The sequence below is a fragment of the Lotus japonicus genome, chromosome 3, assembly GCF_012489685.1.
Source record: "Lotus japonicus ecotype B-129 chromosome 3, LjGifu_v1.2".
Classification (NCBI taxonomy): Eukaryota; Viridiplantae; Streptophyta; class Magnoliopsida; order Fabales; family Fabaceae; genus Lotus; species Lotus japonicus.
Genome location: NC_080043.1, coordinates 87,628,074 through 87,651,439, shown reverse-complemented (window position 1 = coordinate 87,651,439; position 23,366 = coordinate 87,628,074). Strand labels below are relative to the sequence as shown.

General features: G+C 35.8%; 2 protein-coding genes and 1 pseudogene across 8 annotated transcripts; 1 reads left to right on the top strand and 2 right to left on the bottom strand.

Moving 5' to 3' along the window:
* Positions 1-1,768: 1,768 nt before the first annotated feature.
* On the top strand, positions 1,769-17,963 carry LOC130746982 (uncharacterized). 7 transcript variants are annotated; one of them, XR_009022275.1, is made up of 11 exons: positions 1,769-1,944; positions 2,064-2,103; positions 2,534-2,637; positions 2,899-3,024; positions 3,368-3,425; positions 9,513-9,647; positions 9,785-9,880; positions 10,298-10,330; positions 15,428-15,727; positions 15,932-16,119; positions 17,697-17,963. XR_009022275.1 is itself a non-coding variant. In XM_057599788.1 (3 exons), the coding sequence occupies exon 1, from the start codon at positions 11,353-11,355 to the stop codon at positions 13,912-13,914; it is 2,562 nt and encodes an 853-aa protein (XP_057455771.1). In that variant the 5' UTR covers positions 10,341-11,352; the 3' UTR covers positions 13,915-15,727; positions 15,932-16,119; positions 17,697-17,963. The 7 variants fall into 7 exon arrangements, 2 of the variants coding, with proteins under 2 accessions (XP_057455771.1, XP_057455773.1); XR_009022276.1 differs by having other exon boundaries at positions 2,064-2,290; XR_009022274.1 differs by having other exon boundaries at positions 2,064-2,433.
* On the bottom strand, positions 3,605-7,267 carry LOC130746985 (G-type lectin S-receptor-like serine/threonine-protein kinase At4g27290; annotated as a pseudogene).
* Positions 17,964-18,726: 763 nt separating the features above from the next.
* On the bottom strand, positions 18,727-23,024 carry LOC130744947 (G-type lectin S-receptor-like serine/threonine-protein kinase At4g27290). The gene is made up of 7 exons (XM_057597104.1): positions 21,725-23,024; positions 20,534-20,647; positions 20,268-20,431; positions 19,991-20,201; positions 19,633-19,870; positions 19,398-19,548; positions 18,727-19,316 (listed from the first exon to the last, which is right to left on the bottom strand). Exons 1-7 carry the CDS (start codon positions 23,022-23,024, stop codon positions 19,008-19,010), a joined length of 2,487 nt encoding a protein of 828 aa, XP_057453087.1. The 3' UTR covers positions 18,727-19,007.
* Between the last annotated feature and the right edge of the window lie 342 nt (positions 23,025-23,366).

Here is a 23,366-nt window from a genome sequence, read left to right as displayed (position 1 = left end):
AAGCGACCCTGCCTTTTTTTAGGCAGGTTATGTTATATGAACTATTATGTACTTAGACTCAAACTCATGTATGTAGTTTTAGGCTCCTCTGTAAGGAGAAATGACCATTTATAATAAGGATCGCTCTTCCATTTTCATAATAAAATAGCTAGGTTTAGTTTTTCTTTATAAGAGCTCTAGATCATGTACATGAACAAATAGGTACCGTTTGAAACATGAATGCCATGCATTTGTAAGAATAGGACAATTAGTTTCAAACACCGCCTTGAAATACCAAGCTCAGAGGAATAACTTTAAAGTCCCCAATTAAAGCTCATCGCTTCAGCAATATTGCAACTAGTACGAACCTGAAATTGTTTAATACTCCCTCCGTTCCTAAATAACTGATACTTTAAGGTTGTTGCACAAGTATTAAGAAATAACAATTAATATTCTGGTTTTATTAAAATTATAATCTAACTTCCTATTATACCCTTTATCTCTCTTATTAATTTTAACTTTTCAATTTTCCTACCACCAATAAATGAAGGACACAATTGGTAAGGTATAATTAATGCTCTTTTGAACTTTATAAAGTGGCAGATAATTAAGCACAAAATTCAGCTAGAAATAGTGTCAGTTATATAGGAATGGAGTTAGTAAATTTTAAACAATTGGAAGCAAGCGTTACATGAATCTAAACTAATTTAATAAAATAAAAATTTGGTTCAATATGTTGGGTATAGATGCAAATTTTTTGTTCCCTTCCCGTGTACGAATATCATTAAAAGACATATAACAATTGACCATGCAAGCTAGCTTAAAGTATAAGTTTCCCTAATTCCCCGTCTTACTCTCCCTCTTTTTGCCGCATGATTCATGAGTCGCACACCCCCTATATTTTACGGCCAAAAAACTAGTTGGAGAGTTCTCAGTAAAGCTAATAAAAAAGAAAAAGTAAAACTTATTGCCAAATTTCCCCCTTTGTGCCTACATATTACTCCCATTTAACACATGCTGTAATTAGCATTTTGTTGTCCAAGTTCAAAGCTAGTGTTAAAAAGAACTTGAACATAATGATTTGAATAAGTCCACTCTCAAATATTTTAATAAAGGATAAAGTATACTTATAAGATGATCAATGTTTGATTTTAATTTTTTAATTTTTCAAACATCCTCTGATGTTCCATCTTGCTGTTTGATGAATTTCCCAATTAACGCCAAATATTTGTCCATGTAGGTTGTAGGATAGTTCAAGTGGTAGGAATTGAAGACATATGGGTTGGATAGGGGAGGTCCGGTGATCGATTTTTAGTCGGTGCAATTTATTTTTCTGATGTACCAAAAAAGATGATCAATATTTGATTTTCATTCTTTTAATTTTTCAAAGTGATTATTTAAATTCTAAGGTTAAAAGTTCAATTCTTAGAAGACACACTCTTTATCAGACCTTTAACTTTTACCACATCTGGGAGAATAAGATTGCCTTTCGTCTTTCGAAGATTCTAGTGGTTAAAAAAAACTATAGCGAGTAAGTAGAGTATGGTCACTACTGCACTTAAGCCTTGTTTGGAAGATTTATTTGAGTTTATCTTACAACATAAACACTTATGTCAGTATTTGAGAGAACTTATCTAAATAACTTATGATCTACCTTTTTTTTTTTTTGAAGGAAACTTATGATCTACCTTTAATCATTTTAACTTAATTCCAAAAGGTGCTTATAGTAACTTATAAGTTATAAATAAGAGCTTATACTAATTGATAACCTAATGAGTACAAAGTTCGAATGAAATAACTTCTACGTTAAAAAGATAGACAAGTTTACATGTGTTTGTGTCGGATAATATCCAAATCACTTATGCTCGTAGTTCAATATGAATGATGAAGTTTTATGTTTCCGCTGCATCACTCCAACACTTATTCCAATAAATTTATCAAATCATGCAATGAATAAACGCTCATGTACGTGTTTAATCAAGTTGTTACTACAAAACAACGTTACCAAAATGTTTGGCAACCGTACTAACATTTTTTTACTAAATGTTGCATGTTCACTCTCGCGCAACCTCTGGTGCTCGTAGGACGAGAAGCTCCATGTCAGACAACTGGTGCTCTTAAACTGTGAGTTCCATTTTCTGCTCACAACGTGTTTGATAAAATGTCTCTGAGAATAAACAGTTACTCTGTTTGTTATCAATCACAAGGGTTGTTTTATTTACTCATTGCCACCCTCTCGCCGTTCAAGCGCTGAATTTACTCGTCCTGTACTCGCTGCATTGCGTTTTACTTTTGTGCGAAAAAACACAAGGTACCTTTGTGTTTAGGAATCAATCTTTCTCCCATAATACCCCATGATGAGATATAGTTAAGATTGTGTGCTTGTTTTGCTGCTCAAAGTTGACAAGATTAAGCTCATTCAAATCCGGTACATCTGAATCTGAATTATCTAGTGTGAGTGATATAAACATGCAATCAAGTCAGTGTCTAATGTGTTATGGTTTTATTAGTTTAAGGAACAGTGTTAGTTTTTCTAAATTGGTTGGTAATGCAGGTTTCTTGAAAAGATTAAGGGGAAAAACGTTCATTCAAAAACTAAACATCAATAGGCCTCAACTTGATGAAATTGCTGATGCAGAGTTACCTGTGAAAGAAAAGGTCTGAATCATGTATAGCCCAATGTCATGGATATTTATTCAAATGTTTTTTTTTATTATGTTTTATCATACAGAAATCTCAGTAATATATGTTCTGATGCATATATAATTAAAATGTTTTTTAACTTGATATTGCCAATTTAACTCTTTTTCAGTTATTTGCATAACAAAACATGACGCTATTGTTATAAGACTATGAAACTTTTGATTTAATTTCACTGAATGATACAACACTACTAATCTTAAGTATTTTGTGTGTCAGGTTCTCAAATTGGTTCGTTCGTAGATAGTTGGAGTGACTAAAATTCGTTGCCAATGTATTGAATTCGTGACTGAACTTTTTTGCGGTGTACAGCTCCATTTTGATAGGTTTTCCAGTGATCTCAAGGTTAGCATTTGCTTTGGCCTCTCTTTATGTTTCTGCATTATGTCCTATATAAATATGTTCTAATCATTCCTTATTAATTTATTGGTTTTTTGGATTTGAATTCCATAGTAAGGAGATTTAGAAAAAAGCCAACCTTGGTTTAGGACATAGTTACACCCTCTGAAGGCCATTGGAGACCTCTGAAACCGTTAGATAAAAATGAATATCACTATTTTAAAATCATGTTTTGTTCGAAGAAGGATTCAAGCACTGCTTATTGTTTTTTATTTGAAATTTTCCTCGGAAGTTGTGAGTGTAAATATACTATTTATTTGAAAATTTCCACTATTGTGCTTTTATTCAGAGATAGGAGGTTGGCTATGCTTTTGGAATTTTCATCTTCTGTTCACGGCATTCATCAGGTATAAAAGTCATTATTGCTTACTCATTTCTTTGGATTATGATTTATGAGGTGATTGAACTAGTTATAATAATACATGTAAAAATGGTAAAAAAGAACTTGCTCTGTAAAAAATTAGTAGTAGATGCTGGCGCTGAGACGAACCCTGACCTTTATAAATTATAATTGCTATGAAAAAAATAGTAAAAGGTGAAGTGATATTCGATAGTTGACACACAAACATAACTAACATAATATGAACTTGCACAGGCTGCGGCGAAGGTCTATCCTAATAGCCTGAGGCACTTCTTACTAATAGGAATTGAGCTTTATTGTCTTCATATACAATTTTGTTCATCTCATGCATGTGTCTGGATATATTAGACAAATAAAACACAGGTTCATAATAGTAAAAACATTAGCTATTTCACAAACTAGGTTTGTTAGAATAACCTATTTCATTGTCTCGATACCCTATCTTGCATCTAACTCTGTGATGGATATTCCATTAGCTGAGCAGAATTTGTGATTTGCCAGTGAAGAATCTGATTCGGTACTTACATCTTTTTCAGTGTAAAAGCCAGGAACCTTTGGTTCTGGCAATTGTTTCTCACCATTTAGCATTAGAACCACAGCTGACATATCTGGTCTATCTTCTGGCCTTTGTTGCACGCATAATAGGCCCACCTGTATGCTTCGCATGACTTCAAATGGTGTGTATTGTTCCCGTAACACTTCATCCAATAGTTCCAGCGCTCTCTCTTCAGTCCATAATCTCCATGCCTATTAAGTGAAAGACAAATTAGTGACAGGAAACAGTTCAAATTAAACTAATAAGCAAGGTAGTGAGGTGATTATGCTTACATATCCAAGAAGATTATGGCGGTGTTTGGGGTCTGAAAATTCCCTGTTCTTTTTCCCACTTACAATCTCTAGTACAATCACACCATAGCTAAAGACATCAGACTTTACTGAGAAATGCCCATGGACAGCATACTCTGGAGATATGTAACCACTGAATATATTGTTTTCAAAGTAAAATTAGTATGACTTGAAAATGCAATATCAAAGAACCATAAACATGTAGGAACTAACTTACTATGTTCCAGCCACTCTATTTGTGTTATCCTCGATTTGGTCTCCCAAAAATATTCGAGCCAAGCCGAAGTCTGATATTTTTGGTTCCAAATTTACATCTAGTAATATATTGCTAGCTTTTAGATCTCTGTGGATAATCCTCAGTCTTGAGTCTTGATGAAGATAAAGAAGTCCACGAGCAATGCTACCAATAATATTGAAACGCTTAAGCCAATCTAGTGACATGCTTTTGGTTTCATCTGGTCAATTAAAGACATGCATATTTAGCATAACACTTCAGTCTCCATAGTTTCCAAAATTATGATAAGATATAAGAAGAGTGTTACTGAAGTTTATGATAAGTTGAAAAGTATGCTTGTACCAAAAACAAAGTTGTCCAAGCTTTTGTTGGGCATGTATTCATAGACCAACATTGTTTCTTCTCCTTGAATACAACAACCAAGAAGCTTTATGAGATTACGGTGCTGAAGTTTGGCAATCAGTGCCACTTCATTTTTAAACTCGTCCAACCCTTGTCCAGATCTTTTTGAAAGCCTTTTCACAGCTATCTCTTGTCCATCTATCAATATTCCCTAGAAAGTAATATGATATGGTTAGAAAGTTCCTAAGGGAAGAAGAAGTCATCTCACACCTTTGTTACCTTGTATACTGGTCCAAAGCCACCTTCTCCAAGTTTGTTACTGCTTGAAAAATTGTTAGTGGCATAAGCTAAGACTGAGAAATCGAATGTTGACAAATCAACATCTTCCTTCCTCGGGTTCTTTTTGTAATGCTTGCAGAAAGCATTTCTTGCAGCCCCTGATTAGTTAGAACTTAGAAGACATAATCACTATGACATAGCCCTTGATTGGTTGAAAGATATATATGAACAATACAACACACAGAAAATGCAAGTTATTTCTTTGTTGCCTATATAAGATGGTATATTGTATCTGTGAATTTACCTGGATTTTTTATTATCAATATCAATCCACATGTTATTAATCCAAAAATAGCCACACCAACTGTGATTCCTACTATCTTCTTGATGTTTCCATGGTCATCCGTTGTGACTTGATCTGAAAGATGCATGCAGAGCATGATTAGTTTCCAACTTTATGAACAAATCTGTTTGGAAGGAAGTGTATTTAATTTCCTTAAGCGAATGAGGAACAAAATGCTTTTAACATGGAAAATAAATTATGCCACATAACAAATAACTAATAACTTCCAAATCAACAAGAAACCAAATGGGGAAAGGAACCCCAAAAAGAAAAACGTATAACTAAGTCTTTGAAATAAAAAAAATCTGGGTACCTAGTTCTGAAAGAGGGACTTTGACATAAAGATCTTGTCCCAAATGAGTGAATTCCCTCGCGTCAACCAGATGATTAAACCAAAGCAGACACCCAGTCCCCCCATTGCGGGTATCCAAATTTGCATACGCTACACATGAACAATTTCTCAAACACGACATCTTACATTCCTCAAGGTTCATGGTCTTACTAAACCATGATGAGGAAGTGTCTGGATACTTCACGTGTGTGTACTTGAAGAAGCCCTTTGTTTTGTACGTAGGACTGTTTTTGCAATCAGATTCATTCCTTGGAACACAACCCTTTTGCCAGTGAGACAACTTCCACTGTTGAGGAATCTTGGGAACATACCCTTTCAAGCACTCACAAGTTGGAAGGGTACCGTCCATGCTGCATATAGAATTCGCACCACAATAGGCATAGTCTTCACATTGATCTAGCTCCCCATTTGAGTACACTTTTTGGCTGCTCGATCCAACGGTCCAATAGAGAGTCTGGGCAGCCCCTGAAGGAGTCAGTTTATTTACGGCGATAGTTGAGGTTTCGTTACGGTCGTACTCATAATACACTTCTTTTTCATTGAACACAAATCTCTGTGCTGCTCCCGGAGTTGGACCTTGAGATCCTGCAATGAACTCACCTAGCCATGGCCCTGCTCTAGTAACTATATCAGACCCCTTGAATCTCATTATCTGTGGATATCCTCTGAGGTCAAGTTTGGTAGCATATTCTCCCTCAGCAGGGTCATCAGCACTTTTCCATGATGATATGAATCTTTCTAGACCAATTTCCAAGTTCCACCCAAGCTTCATTCCCGACATCAATGTATCACTAGGATAATCAAAACTCTGCCACAAAAGTCATCAGTTTCCTGTCCATTTTTCACTACCAAATTTCCTGAATCCTGGAGATGAGCAATTAGATTATTCATATTCCCTGCTTTGCTTGTTCTGTTTGATGACCAAATTATAGTGTTGTTAGCAGTACCGTTGAGAAGCTGAAGAACCCCTTTTGCGTTGAGCTTTAACACTCCTGAATTGTTCAGTAGAGGTGTTTCTCTGTTGGCCACCCATATCACTGTTAAAGGCGATACATTCGTATACCATACACCCAAGTATCGACTTTTTGAACTCCCGGGGCTGAAGAAACCCATTTTAATGATTCCACCTGCTGAAAGTAGACTCTCACCATCTCGGATTGATTGGTTCACTGCTAAAGTGTCCAATGAAGTGGAAGAAGTGGAAGTTTTTGAAATGTGGGAGAATAATAATAAGAGCCAAAGAAATGCCATTAAGATGTTATGCACCATTGTTTTGCCGAAGCAAGAGGCTAGATCCCAGAAGTTTTTGTGAGAGTACTGCCTATGCACAGGGGAAGCAAATGACAAAATAATTGAAGAGAAGAAACTCAACAAGCTGTTGTGGTTCTGGGGCGAGGATAATAAGTGATAAGGGCAAAAGAAAGGGACATTGCACCCTCTTTGATTAGTCGTCTACGTTGGTTTTACACTTTTACTACACAAGATCATCACTGAACTAAAAATCTAAAGGTGAACTTTTTGGTTTTGTCCCTAGGTCCCCACAAACTTATAGAAAATTTAATGTGCAACCTAACTTGTAGGTAGTGCAAGTAGAATATACAAAAATAATATTATTAAAAATTTATTAAAACGACATTAATAGAAAATTAGAAAATACATATAAACACTTAGAAATTGTATTAGAAAAAATTGACAAGAATATTTTAATACTAATAGACGTTACAAATAAAATTTTAACTATATTTTTTTCACATCAGAAAGATAAATTACACTAATTAATATAAACCAACCAAGAAATGATCTTCCCGCGGTTGAGGGATCTAGGTGCGTACTTCCGCAACCAAATTAGAAGATTCTCAAATATTTTAATAAATGATAAATTATATTTTTAGTTTCAGTAAGATGACCAATATGTGATTTTATTTTTTCATATTTTAACACACCATTTTTGTCTTTTATTTAGTGATATGGTGCAAACTATCATATATTAAAAAATTATAACAATTATTGAATGCATGCCGATCGCAATGGTCAAACGTGGTTGTTTGAATTTTGAGATTGAAAGTTTAATGGGGAGACCTTTAACTTTCATCACACCCGATAGAACATGGTTGTCTCAGTAGAGGAGTGCTTCTTCAGCCCCGGGAGTTCAAAAAGTCGATACTTGGGTGTATGGTATACGAATGTATCGCCTTTAACAGTGATATGGGTGGCCAACAGAGAAACACCTCTACTGAACAATTCAGGAGTGTTAAAGCTCAACGCAAAAGGGGTTCTGGGGCGAGGATAATAAGTGATAAGGGCAAAAGAAAGGGACATTGCACCCTCTTTGATTAGTCGTCTACGTTGGTTTTACACTTTTACTACACAAGATCATCACTGAACTAAAAATCTAAAGGTGAACTTTTTGGTTTTGTCCCTAGGTCCCCACAAACTTATAGAAAATTTAATGTGCAACCTAACTTGTAGGTAGTGCAAGTAGAATATACAAAAATAATATTATTAAAAATTTATTAAAACGACATTAATAGAAAATTAGAAAATACATATAAACACTTAGAAATTGTATTAGAAAAAATTGACAAGAATATTTTAATACTAATAGACGTTACAAATAAAATTTTAACTATATTTTTTTTACATCAGAAAGATAAATTACACTAATTAATATAAACCAACCAAGAAATGATCTTCCCGCGGTTGAGGGATCTAGGTGCGTACTTCCGCAACCAAATTAGAAGATTCTCAAATATTTTAATAAATGATAAATTATATTTTTAGTTTCAGTAAGATGACCAATATGTGATTTTATTTTTTCATATTTTAACACACCATTTTTGTCTTTTATTTAGTGATATGGTGCAAACTATCATATATTAAAAAATTATAACAATTATTGAATGCATGCCGGTCGCAATGGTCAAACGTGGTTGTTTGAATTTTGAGATTGAAAGTTCAATGGGGAGACCTTTAACTTTTATCACACCCGATAGAACATGGTTGTCTCAGTAGAGGAGTGCTTGTACTTCATACCAATATATATTATATGGCTTATCTCAAAAATAAAGTAGAGGAGTGTTTAAAAAAACACTAAGTAGGGTACTGTAGTCATTACTGCATTTAAGCCCAACTTGGAGGAACTTATTTGAGTTTATCTTATAGCACAAACACTGTGTTTGGCTAGAAAACTTATCCAAATAACTTATGACCTACCTATAAGCTGTTTTGAGCTTATTTTCACAAATTGTTCAGAATAGCTTGTGGAGACAAGCTTATGCTAGTTAATAACTTATTTCAATAAAATTCTTATGCTGTTTTCAACTTATTTCAATAAAATTCTCAAATTGGCTTATGAGTAATTGCTAATATAATCGGCGCTTAGGCCATGAGTGCTTATAATTAAGTTGTTTTATTAAACACCCTTATAACTTTTACTTACATAGTTACATTTGTAGTTTAAACGTTACCAAAAAGTTTGGCAACCATGATACTGTTATTTTTTTACTAATGTTGCCTGTTCATTCTTTCTAGCAAATGTTCCTAACTAAGACACACTTGCGCTATTTCTCGGCTCTCATTTTTCTTCCTGCTCTTGCTCATTTTCACTCTTGTTGTTCGATCAGGTTGCAAAACCCTTCTCTTCTCCTTAATCGCAAATTGTTGAATCTTGTTGCAGGTTTTCATGAAAGCTCAGTGTAGGATTTGATTGGTGCTCATAGGACGAAGCTCAATGTCTGGTAACACCGTAACAGGCGATCCAGTATGGTTGAGTTTGAATTATCCCTTTCATTCGTTAATACCCTATGATGAGGTATAATTATGATCGTGTGCTTGTTTTGCAGCTCAAAGTTGACAAGATTAACATGCAATCAAGTCATTGCATGATTGTTTTATTAGTTTAGGGAGCAGTGTTAGTTTTTCTAAATTGGTTTGTAATGGCTACTGCAGGTCTCTTATAAAGATGGAGAGGAAAAACCTTCATTCAATAAGTAAACATCAATAGTCCTCAACTTGATGAAGTTGCTGATGCAGAGTAAAGAAAAGGTCTGAATCATTTATAATCTAATGTCATGGATATTTATTCAAATATGATTTTTTTATTGTTTTATCATACAGAAATCTCAGTATTATGTGTACTGATGATATATATGATTAAAATGTTTTTTTTTTTGTATTTTGATATTGCCCATTTCACCGTCATTTAGACCCTCTAACCACAACATTCCAAATGAAATAAAACAAACTGTCAGCTCATTTCCAGTAATTTGCAAAATAAAACATGAAGCTCTTGTTATATAAAGACTGACACTTTTGATTTAATTAGACTGAGCTGTACAACACTACTTCAGTTAAGTGTTTTGTGTGTCAAATCCTAAGATTGATTCGTTCATAGATATTTGGAGTGACTAAAATTCCTTGCCAATGTATGAATTTGTGACTGGACTTTTTTGTGGTGCACAGCTCCATTTTGATACGTTTGTCAGCGATCTCAAGGTTAGGATTTTCTTTGGCCTCTCTTTATGTTTCTGCATTATGTTCTACATAAATGTCTTCTACTCATTCTTTATTGGTTTATTTGTTTTTATGGATTTGAATTCCATGGTAAGGCGATATGGAAAAAAACTAACCTTAGTTTGGGACATAGTTATTAGTTACACTCTCTGAAGGCCCTTGAGGGCCTTTGGAACTGTTAGGTAGAAATGAATATCACTATTTTCAAATCGTGTTTTGTTCCAAGAAGAATTCTATCATTGCTTATGCTTTTTGTGGTTCTATCCTTGTGTTTTATTTTTTTGAAATTTTGGTTGAAAGATGTAGTTGGAAATCTACAAGTGCCAGTGAGAGCAATCAAATTCCTAATCGAGTCACAAACTAGGAAAGGAAGCGTGAAATAGCATAATGGGAATATGGAAAATATAAGCCTAAAACGCCTAAGTCTAAGAAATGCTATAATTCTGAAGTGCTGAAATGCAAATAAACTACTAACCTACACTAAAAATGTGGAAAAGTATGATAAACATGCCGTAATTCATACTTTTTCCGAGTAAAATGCAAGTAAAGAAGATAATGAACAGTAAATGAAACTTAAGCTAATAATGAATCTAAACTAGAAATGAAACTAAAACATGCCGCAATATGAAATGAACACCAGATATCATGTCGAAAAAATTGCGAAGTATCTAGCGATGGAAGCAAAAGAAACGTAGGCGAGAATGCAAGATGATGGACTCAAAAAATGAGCTTCATGCATGAAGCCGAAAATAACACACAATGAGTATAAGGAACATGAAGACATATTAGAAGTAGGAAACATCAAACATGCATGCAATTCGACAATCAAGCAATGTTAGAAATCATAAGTTAGAACCACACACCACAAAACCTTAGGCTTAAGGCAATGAGTGTGTGTGTTCTTTATTATATATACACTTGTATACTAGCTAATGTAGGCAATGTGAGATTTCTTTGAGTCACCACTTGTTATCTCTGAAGAATCTATAGCAAAACTGCTGGGTATGGAGTTTCAGCAGGGAAAAAGGATCAAGAATGTTGAAGCAAATGTTGCTGGGATGAGGACCGTGGTCAACAAGGCGCTCTATGATAACTGGTCTTACCAGAAAACCAAGTACAGCATTAAGGACCTGAAGTCTGAGATGAAGATTTGGCAGAAGATCTTCATGCACTGCATTCACCCCAGAACTGGAGGAACTGATTACCTGAATGCAACTCAGAAGGTAATCATGTACTACATTTCAACTGGTGAGCTTATATGTCTGCCATTCCTACTCTTCAATTACCTGAAGGAGTGTGTTGAGAAATCAAGGACCACAACTGGTTCTGAGAACAAGAGGTTCATCTACTACATTCCGTATGGAAGGCTGCTGTCAGACATCTTCGTCCAAAACAAGCTTGTCAAGACTCTATCAGATCTTGGACTCCACGAAGATCTGGCCATGACAATTGGTGATGCTCTCAATGGCATAAAGTTGAAGAAGATGCAGATTATTGAGAAAATTCAAGTTGCTCCCAAAGAAGACACTTCTGATGAAGTTCGTCAGAGGGATTATCCCATTGATGACTTTCCTATTTGGTCCAAGAAGGACAATCCAGCATGCATTCTGGAATATGTCAGGATGCTCAGAAGACAAGGTGATCCAATCACCCTTACAGAATTTGTTAACACTCTTCCTGAAAGTCCTCCTAAGCTGGCTACCAGGAAATCCAGGGGAGCAACAAGCAGCAAGCCCTCAGATCCTAAGGGCAAAGGGATTCTGATAGAGGAACCTGCAAAGAAGAAGGCTGCTTCCAAGACTGTGATCATCAGGGAACCATCTCCTGAAAGGCCTCTGAAGAGAACCTCAGCTCAACAACAACAAATGTCTGATTCTGAAAGCTCAGAAGACACATGGAAAGACTCATCAAGTGAGGAGACTGAAGATGAAGACATGCCTCTGGCTAAGAGACGCAAAATTATTCTTGAGGAAGAGGAAGATGAGCAGGATGACCATGAGATCATCCAGAATGTGATTCAAGGTATAAGGGAAGCTTCAGATGCTGAAGAATCCACTGATTCTGATGCTATTCCCGTAGTGAAGAGAAGGAAGCTTCCTCTGAGGGGACCACTTCAGCAGAAGGAAACAGCAGCAGAACAAGCATCTGAACCAACTTCAGAAGTACAGAGGGAAAGAAGATCTAAACGGACTTCTGATCCAGCAAGGGCTGCAAGTCTCACCAGAACCTCACCCATCAGAAGCCTCAGTAAGGTAATTACTGAAAGCATTAACTCTGATTCTGCTTTAGTAGTTATACCTGAGCAACCTATGCCTATATCTACCTCTCTGCCTACCTCAACCCAAACAGAACCTATTCAACCTGAAACACAACCTCAAACACAGGCTGAACCTCAAGCTCCCAAATCTCCCATCCAAACAGCTACCACAGCCATCCCTTCAACTCCAATTTACACCTCTTCCACATCCATCCCAACTGAACCAATACCTCATTTCAATTCCTTCATTCAAGGTATTGTTCAACATGAGGCCACTCTGAGAACCTTAGTTCAACAGTTCTCTCCCAAGCCTGCATCCACTTCACACACCCTCCTCATAACCCAGACTGGTGAGATCCCTGCTGAGGCAGAAAAAGAGGATGATGATGATGTTCAGATCCTTGTACCGCCCTTCAATGTGAAGCCTCTTCAGCAAATTGCTTCCAATTTTGAAGATCAGATTCCAGATGCTGGTGAGACTTCTTATGTGTCCTTGTCCAACTACTCAGCAGTCAACTCACAGGATCTGAGTTTCACTTCACCTGAGAAGGCTGTCACCTCAAGGCAAAGGCCAGACACTATCTCAGAAGCTGAGCACATGGCTGAATCAGATCACTCAGGGATAGTGAAGGATCATGAGATTGCTTCCACTCACTCAGAACAACTCAGACCTGATTGCTCAAATGCCTCAAGCTCAAATACTGCCAAAACTTCTCAGCCTGACTTAACTCTGGCAACCTCCCTCAGACCTCAGAATCTTATTCAGCTTATTCAGGAATTCTCTGAAGAGGCAACCCGAAGACTTCAATGGTTATATCAGGTAACTGATAATCAGCTTGATGCCTCCTTTGTGGATAGTCTATGGTCTGCATTTGGAAGATGGTCAGAGAACAGAGGTTATGACTTTCAGAAGCAGCTGGACAGTGAAAAGCGCATTAGAATTCATAATGCATCTGAAAGAGCATATGAGCAAAGGCAGAGAGTGCTGCATAAGGTCTGTGAACCTTTGAGAAGAGCTGTGGCTGCAAGAGATTCTGTCATCTCTGAATGTACTTTAGATGATGCTGAAATAATATCAGAAGAGGCCGCAGAAGAAAGTTCTGAAGGGATAGTGATTCTGGAAGATGTTGTTGTTAATGAAGTTGAGCAGCAAGAACAAATTCAAGTTGATACTGCAATGTTTTCAGAATCTGAAGTTGCTACTCATACTCAAGCTCCAGAAGCTCCTCCCTCAGCTCCTGCTCCAGAAGTTGCTACTCTTGCTGCCAGAATTGACCGCATTCAAGATGATCAGCAGAGACTATTTTAGATGGTTGAGCAGCAAGGGATTGTTCAGATAGAACAGAGCAGGCAGATTCAAGAATCTTCTCGCAGAATGGAAAATATGATGAAACTCCTGCTTGAGAATCTTCCCTCCTCTTCGAAACCTTGAATTTCCTCTCATTTTTCTTGCATGCATGTATTTGTCTTAACTGCATTAATTTTATGTTGACTATGTTAATTGCTTTATCTATGATTCAATGCACCGTTCTTAGTAACTCACATGCCTTTATGTTTTGTTAAGTTTTATGCATGTTTTTCTGTTACTTTTCTTCCTTATAATCTCTGCAATCCTTCTTCTTCATCACACCGCAATTCACCTCTCCATCAATCGCTTCAATATTCCTTATCTTCTTGTTCAAAAATGACCACTGTCGAGTTAATTTCTGACCTCAAGACTATGGTATTTGACCAAGTCTTTCCATGGAGCGTAAATCTATCTTCTTCTCAGTTCTCTCAAGCTATTGAGAAGATTGAGAATCTTCTGAAATGTTGGCTCACACCTCATCAAACTTATTGTCTTCAGAATCTTCAACAAGTTCTGAATGATCTCCTCAGTCTGATCGCTCGTCGGAAGGACGTTGAAGATCAATTTCAGGGCATTTGCATGCTTCTGGAATATGAAGAAGATCACCATGCCGCGGATCAAGAGGCTGTCCAGGAGAATCAAGCTTTGAAGGAAGACCTGGCTACCCTGTTAGCCTCAATTGATCAGGACATACGTCCTCTGCACCTTCAACTTCTCTACATGAAGGACTCTAGAGCCTTCCTATGTATTTAGGATTAGTCCTCTTCATTGCTCTTTTGCCTTTGTACTCTTTCTCCGTTCATTAATAATAACGTCTGTTATTTGCTTTTCGTGTTATTGTTATTGTTGATTTTTCACTCTTTATGATTATGACAAGAAGGGGGAGTACACATACAATGGTTTTTGATAAACTTTTATACTATATAAAACCAGTAGAGGAGAATAAGTATTAAAAACTTATAGCACATAGATTTTGTCAAGCATCTCAAAAAGGAATACATTTTGACGCCTCATTCTAATTATATCTGGACAAGACTATATGCTATTATGTGATATACGTTAAGTTCTGAACCATCACTTCTGATGAGTATACATCTATTCAAGCGTAAAATCTGATCACATAACCAGACTCCGAATCTAAACTCTTCACCAATTCATCAAGTCATAGATTCAGGGGGAGTCAGGGGGAGACCCTAGCTCAGAATCAGGTGCTGTCCTAGATTCAGAAAGATTAATGCAAACCGTTACACAAGGATAAGTTTAACTTCTAATCTTTTCTCTCTTGTGTATTCAGTTTATTGTGTAAAAATTGTTCATCAAAATACATGTTTTGTCATCATCAAAAAGGAGGAGATTGTAAGATCAAGGTTTGATCAGTAGTTGCATCTCTATGTTTTGATGATTACAATTAAGGTTTGTGATGATGAACAATTGTGGTACCCTAACGTTTGTCTTTTTAAGTTGTGACAAACAGGTTCTGAATCTGACCCAAGCCTATTCGTTCAGAAGAAGAAGAATCAAGGGTTACTAAAAAGAGAGTTTCTCAACCTACCATGTTCGCATTGAACAGTGGCAAAACCCTCAGAAGTTCTGAAGATACAAGCTCTCAAGAGGCTCTGAAGAACCAGAGTCAGAAGTTCTGAAGATTAGATGTTCCAGTGGAACGGTTCAGAAGCAGATAGACTCAAGTTCTGAAGACCTGTAAGAAGTTGGTTCTGAAGACCCAAGCTATTCTAGCTCTGATGTTCAGAAGTTCTGAGGAACTTATTCAGAAGTTGGTTCTCCATTCTTTAGTTTGTGTAAAGTTGATGTTACTTTTTATATTTATTTCAGTATATTTCAATCTTTGAGCCTGACAATTTTTTTTACTGTGTAAAATGAAAACCTTTTTATTTCATATAGATTCTGAATGGTAAGCACCCAGTATCTTGAAATTTGGCTGGTTTTTGTGTTCTGACTTCAACTTTTTAATTTTCAGGTGATGTGTATTCAAATGTAATATTTTATCTGCATTTGATGAATTAGTTGGGCTTACTCCTTGGAGTTTCTAAGTCACAACTATATTGAGTCTCCAGTGTTGTCGCTACTGTTGGCCCCGGAAGCAGTAGCAAAAACATGCCAACTTTAAAGGAGTACGGAACCAATTTGACTGACATAGCAGAGGAGGTAATTACCAGTTTCTCAATTAATTTAATTGTCATTTTATTCCATATAGATTCAAAATGATAATAGATAGCAAAGTTCCCATGACTGGCATTTCGGATTATGTGTTATTTGAGTGAAGACATGTTCTTGTGATCTTGTATTATCATTTAAACTGACTTCTTTATAAAAATAAGTTAATATTATAGGAATGTGAAACAGAAACATGATATGATTTGAAAAGGGTTTATACTTTCAAGATTAAGATTTGAGAAGCTTTGCAACTTTTACTAATTGTTTTCTCTGTGTATATCTTGAAGATTGAAGAATCAAAGAAAAAACTTTAATTTGAACTAATATGATTCTCGCTCTTGGTGTTCAATTTTGTTTAATAACTAAGAAAAAATTTGGTATAAAAGCTTGAAGGAGACACTAAGAGAGTTATTTCTTTGTGTTTTTGCTGCGTATTTTACATTTGTCTCTACTACTGCATATGTATAACAAAGCAGTCTGTGTATGTGAATCTTTAATATAGTGTTTGATAATGGAAATCTAGGTGGTGATCAGAAACCATCATGCCTTACAAGAACCTGTCAACTGAAGAGATCCATTCTGCTAAATAGTATTTAGGACAGTAGAACAAAGTGAAAGAGCGCTATGAAAGTTTTAAATCTAATAAAAATGCTTCAGTGAAATTGAATCATCTGATGTTATCTACATAATCAATCACATTGTTATTAATGGACTAATAATCAACTGCATATTCATGTACTCCTTCAATATATGCAAATTCATCTAATTCTAATTCTAATGGAAGCCTGATATATGTATGGGGAAATTCCTATGCTATTGTGATCATTTCATGCAATGGTGTAGACTAATTGCACCAACCTGTTATTTGTTTGTTCCTGTATATATGCTGCAATGAACAACTAATTTTTAAAATCAAAATTGTTTCCAAGAGCAAATTACAGATTCACTTCAATATTTCAGGTTTATGTATACTTTCATAGTCATCTGTTTGCATGCAACTGCAATTGCTTGGTCCATATGGGAAACGAATGTCTGGTTTTGTTGTTTCCCCATTCATTTTTCTGCTCATTTATTGGATTATTTTCTGGGTTCTTTGAATTTTAAGAGAGAGAGAGAGAGAGAGAGAGAGAGAGAGAGAGAGAGAGAGAGAGAGAGAGAGAGAGAGAGAGAGAAGGAGGTGATGGGATAGGAAGAAAAAATATGAAGAAAAAGTGGTGAAAATAAGATGAAAGAGAAAGTGTATGAGTATGGCAAATTTGATTCTACAAATCTAACTCCCGGATTATTCCCCTACTCACTTTCCCCTACAACTGAGTTTTTCATCTCATACTCACCTATTCTGTAGGCAATTGTCATTGTTCATTATATTTACTTTTGATGAAAAATTCAAGCAATCCTCCAATCCAAACTAGACTAGATAACGAGGTTACCTTGGACCTTTATGGAAAAAAATTAATCTTAGTTTTCAATATTTTGAAACTCTTCTATTTCGAATCTGATTCCTATCCTCTCTGCTAGCATTAAAAGGATCTAACTTAGTACAATCTTTTGTCCATATATGTTTGCAGGCTGCTCTGGAATCCAGAAATGAAGAGGAAAGGTTAGGTGTGGCAGAAGAATTCAAGGTAGAGGAAATGATTGATTTGGAAAATACTAACAACTGCCATGACCCAAAGACACTAGGAAGAGCTTGAGAGATATATACCTAAATTTGTATAGGATTAAGAATTAAAAAAATGCTACAAAACTTGATACAAGACTTGCATATTAATGTTGCTAGAATATTCTTACTAAAAACAAGAATTATAATAATAGTTTAATTTACTTTGACTTAATATGAAGGAGATAAAAATGTTAGGCTTAATAGCTCTTTTGGTCCCTCACTTATCACAATTTTGCTCTTTTGGTCTCTTTAGAAAAAAATTAGCAAAATTAGTCCCTCACATTTACACACTTTTGCAGTTTTAGTCTAAATAGGGATCATTTTTGCAAATAAATAAGCAATGTGGAGGACCAAAAGTGCTAATTTTTTTATTAGGGATCAAAAGTGCAAAACCGTGATAAGTGAGGGACCAAAAAAGCTATTAAGCCAAAATATTATTAAGAAGTTGATTTTTAATTTTCAGATAAATACTTCAATTTTTATTCAATTATATGATCATTTTTCATTCAATTATATTACCAAATTTTATTCAATTACATTATCAAATTTTTAGTATATTTGATCTAATAAAATGTTAATTATATTTCATAATATATTATAGATTATAAACTAATACATGTTTTAATTCATAAAAAACAGTGACCGTGCATCACATGGGTTACTACCTAGTAAGGAACATGAAGACATATTAGAAGTAGGAAACATCAAACATGCATGCAATTCGACAATCAAGCAATGTTAGAAATCATAAGTTAGAACCACACACCACAAAACCTTAGGCTTAAGGCAATGAGTGTGTGTGTTCTTTATTATATATACACTTGTATACTAGCTAATGTAGGCAATGTGAGATTTCTTTGAGTCACCACTTGTTATCTCTATTAAGCATTAATGACAAAGGCTTGTTGAATTGGAAGGTAAATTAGTAGCTGGAAAAAATATTTCAATTTCTTTGGTGTCAAAAGTTCTCCAAGGAGAAGGGAGATTTGAATCCCGTTCAATACATCAACCACATTCTACAACAAATAGCAATTGAGCTTTATTGTCTTCATATAAAATTTGTTTACCTCATGCATGTGTCTGGATATATTTGACTGTCAAAACACGAGTTCATAATAGTAAAACCATAAGCTATTTCAAAAACTATGTTTGCTCGAATAACCTATATATCCCGCGTTGGAAGGTGAAGACTTGTCATTTCCCTTGACTCAGTACCCTATCTGGCATCTAACTCCGTGATGGACAATTCATTAACTGAGCATAATTTGTGATTTGCCGGTGAAGAATTTGATTCGGCACTTAAATCCTTTTCATTGTAAAAGCCAGGAACCTTTGGCTTTGGCAATAGTTTCTCACCATTTAGCATTAGAACCACAGATGACATGTCTGGTCTATCTTCTGGCCTTTGTTGCACGCATAATAGGCTCACCTGTATGCTTCGCATGACTTCAAATGGTGTGTATTGTTCCCGTAACACTTCATCCAATAGTTCCAGCGCTCTCTCTTCAGTCCATAATCTCCATGCCTATTAAGTGAAAGACAAATTAGTGACAGGAAACAGTTCAAATTAAACTAATAAGCAAGGTAGTGAGGTGATTATGCTTACATATCCAAGAAGATTATGGCGGTGTTTGGGGTCTGAAAATTCCCTGTTCTTTTTCCCACTTACAATCTCTAGTACAATCACACCATAGCTAAAGACATCAGACTTTACTGAGAAATGCCCATGGACAGCATACTCTGGAGATATGTAACCACTGAATATATTGTTTTCAAAGTAAAATTAGTATGACTTGAAAATGCAATATCAAAGAACCATAAACATGTAGGAACTAACTTACTATGTTCCAGCCACTCTATTTGTGTTATCCTCGATTTGGTCTCCCAAAAATATTCGAGCCAAGCCGAAGTCTGATATTTTTGGTTCCAAATTTACATCTAGTAATATATTGCTAGCTTTTAGATCTCTGTGGATAATCCTCAGTCTTGAGTCTTGATGAAGATAAAGAAGTCCACGAGCAATGCTACCAATAATATTGAAACGCTTAAGCCAATCTAGTGACATGCTTTTGGTTTCATCTGGTCAATTAAACACATACATATTTAGCATAAAACTTCAGTTTCCATAGTATCAAAAATTATGATAAGAAATTAGAAGATTGTTACTGAAGTTTATGATAAATTGAAAAATATGCCAACCAAAAACAAAGTAGTCCAAGCTTTTGTTGGGCATGTATTCATAGATCAACATTGTTTCTTCTCCTTGAATAAAATAACCAAGAAGCTTTATGAGATTACGGTGCTGAAGTTTGGAAATTAGCGCCACTTCATTTTTAAATTCCTCCAGCCCTTGTCCAGATCTTTTCGAAAGCCTTTTCACAGCTATCTCTTGTCCATCTGGCAACATTCCCTAAAATATGATATGGTTAGAAAGGTTCTAAGGAGGAATGGAGATGTTATCTAAAACTTTTGTCACCTTGTATACTGGACCAAAGCCACCTTCTCCAAGTTTGTTACCACTTGAAAAGTTTTTAGTGGCATTTGCCAAGACCGAGAAATCAAACGTTGACAAGTCAACATCTTCCTTCCTTAGGTTTCTTTTGTAACGCTTGCTGAAACTGAAAGTATTTCTTGCAGCCCCTGATAAGTTAGAAGATACAAACACTATAATACAACCCTTGATTGGTTGAAAGATATGAAATATTTGTTTCCTATGTAAGATGGTTATTTATGTGAATTTACCTGGATTTTTAATCATCCATATTGATCCCCATGTAACTAATCCCGAAATAGTCACAGCAACTGTGATTCCGATTATCTTCTTGATGTTTCCATGGTTTTCCGCTGCAACATGATCTGAAAGATGTAGAGCATGATTAGTCTCCAACTTTTTGAACAAAGCTGTTTGCGAGGAATTGCGTTTAATTTCTTTAAGAGAATGAGGAAGGAAATGATTTTAACATGGAAAACAAATGCCACATAACAAATAAGTTCCCTTAGTAATAACTTCATAATCAACAACAATCCAAATGGGGAAAGGAAACCCATTTGGCTTCGTTTGGATCGGTGGAAGGGGATGGAGCGGGATGGAGTGGAGGGGATGGAGGAAGAGGTCCTTTGTTTGGATTAATTAAAAATGGATGGAAAGGGATGGAATTCAGTGGCACACATTCCATCACATATCACTACTTTCCCCCACTTTTGTTCCCCCCAAATTTGGGAGGAATGGGATGGAGCAAAATAACTGATGTCTAATACAATTATTAAAATACTATTTTACCCTTTTGTAACTTCCTCCATAATTCCATGTTTTCACCATTCTTCTCCCTTTACGTTGCTTAAACTGTGAAAAAGCTCCTGCTTTCGCTACTTCAGATTTTGCCATCAATTGTTTCTCTTGGCAAGGTATGTTTTTTATTTCTCTTCAATGTTAATGAGCCTGCTAAAGTCGTACGTAGCCACAGAGCTAAAGTCACAGCCACAAAGCTCAAATATTTGAGTTTTTTTTATAAAAAAATGAATGAATGACAAATGCTAAATAAATTCTGTGACAAGAGGTAAAATAATAGAATTAAAATAATATTAGAATGGAAAGAAATATGTTTACTTGGGTTATATGATTTGAGAATTATATTTGAAAAATTATAAAAATAAAATAAAAATATAAGAAAGGGTAATATAGGAATGAAAAAGTTATAATTCATTCTGCTCCGTCCATTATCCAAACGATGAAGTGGTAACTTTGTTCCGTTCCATCATAACATACCCAAACAATGGACTGGGATTTTCATTCCATTCCGTTCCGCTCCATTCCATTCCATTATATTCCACTCCGTTCCGCTCCATTATGTTCCATCAATCCAAACATAGCCAAAATGAGAAATGTAAAATTTAGCCTTTAAAATAAATAAGAAATAAATAAAAACTGAGTACCTAGTTCTGAAAGAGGAACTTTGACATAAAGATCTTGTCCCCATTGAGAGAATTTCCTCACATCAACGAGATAATTAAACCAAAGCAAACACCCTGTTCCCCCATTTCGGGTATCTAAATTAGCACAGGCTACACAGGAACAGTTTCTCAGGCACGCCAACTTACAATCCTCAAGGTTCATGCTCTTATTAAACCATGATGAAGACGTGTCTGGATACTTCGTTTGTGTGTACTTGAAGAAGCCCTCTGTTTTGTGCGTAATATTGTTTTCGCAATTAGATTCATTCTTCGGAACACAACCGTTTTTCCAGTAATACACCTTCCACTGTTGAGGAAACTTGGGAACATACCCTTTCAAGCACTCACAAGTTGGAAGGTTACTGTCCATGGTGCATATAGAACTCGCACCGCAATAGGCATAGTCGTCGCATTCATCTACCCTAATTGAGTAGTTTTGTTGGTTGTACGATCCAACGGCCCAAAACAGAGCCTTGGCAGCACCTGAAGGAAGCAGTTTATACATGCTGATAATTGACATTTCAGAATGCTTGTACTTATAATACACTTCTTTTTCATTGAACACAAATGTCTGTACTGCCGGAACTGGACCTTGAAATCCAGCAAGGAACTCGCCGAGCCATGGCCCTGGTCTATAATCTATATCAGGCCCCTTGAATTGAATCATCTGGGGATATCCTCTAATGTCAAGTTTCATAGCATATTCTCCCTCAGCAGGGTCATCAGCACTTTTCCATGATGATATGAATCTTTGTAGACCAATTTCTAAGTTCCACCCAAGCTTCAATCCGGGCATCAATGTATCACCAGGATAATCAAAACTCTGCCACAAAAAGTCATTAGATTCCTGTCCATTTTTCACTACCAAATTTCCTGAATCCTGGAGATGAGCGATTGGATTATTCATATTTCCTGCTTTGCTTGTTGTGTTTGATGACCAAATTATAGTGCTGTTAGTAGTGCCGTTGAGAAGCTGTAGAAACCCTTTTGCGTTGAACTTTAACACTCCTGAATTGTTCTGTAGAGGTGTTTCTCTATTGGCCACCCATATCACTGTAATAGGGGACACATTTTTGTACCATACACCCAAGTATCGACTTTTTGAACTCCCAGGGCTGAAGAAACCCATTTCAATGATTCCACCTGCTGAAACTAAACTCTCACCATCTCTGATTGATTGGTTCACTGCTAAAGTATCCAGTGAAGTGGAAGAAGTGGAGGTTCTTATCACGTGGGAGAATAATAAGAACCAAATAAATGACATTAGGATGTTATTCACCATTGTTTTGCCCAAGGAAGAAGCTTGATTACTTCAGTGGCCTCTATAACAACTAGTGAAACGCTAGGGAAGAAGTTTTAGCAAATAATTGAATGAGAACAAACTCAACAAACTGTTGTGGAAAACGGGGCAGGCGACTAAAGAAACGGACGTGGGTACTGTGAACCAAGCCCAAAAATTCTAACTTGTTGGTTTCAGTTTTGTATCATATGACATATTTTTCCAATTTCTGTGCTTATGACAAATAAGTCCTCAAGCATTTACTACCACTAATTAATGTTGATTTGTTCAGCAACTAGCGATGATCACTAGTTCAATCAAGTAAAAGACACGTCGTCCAAGTCA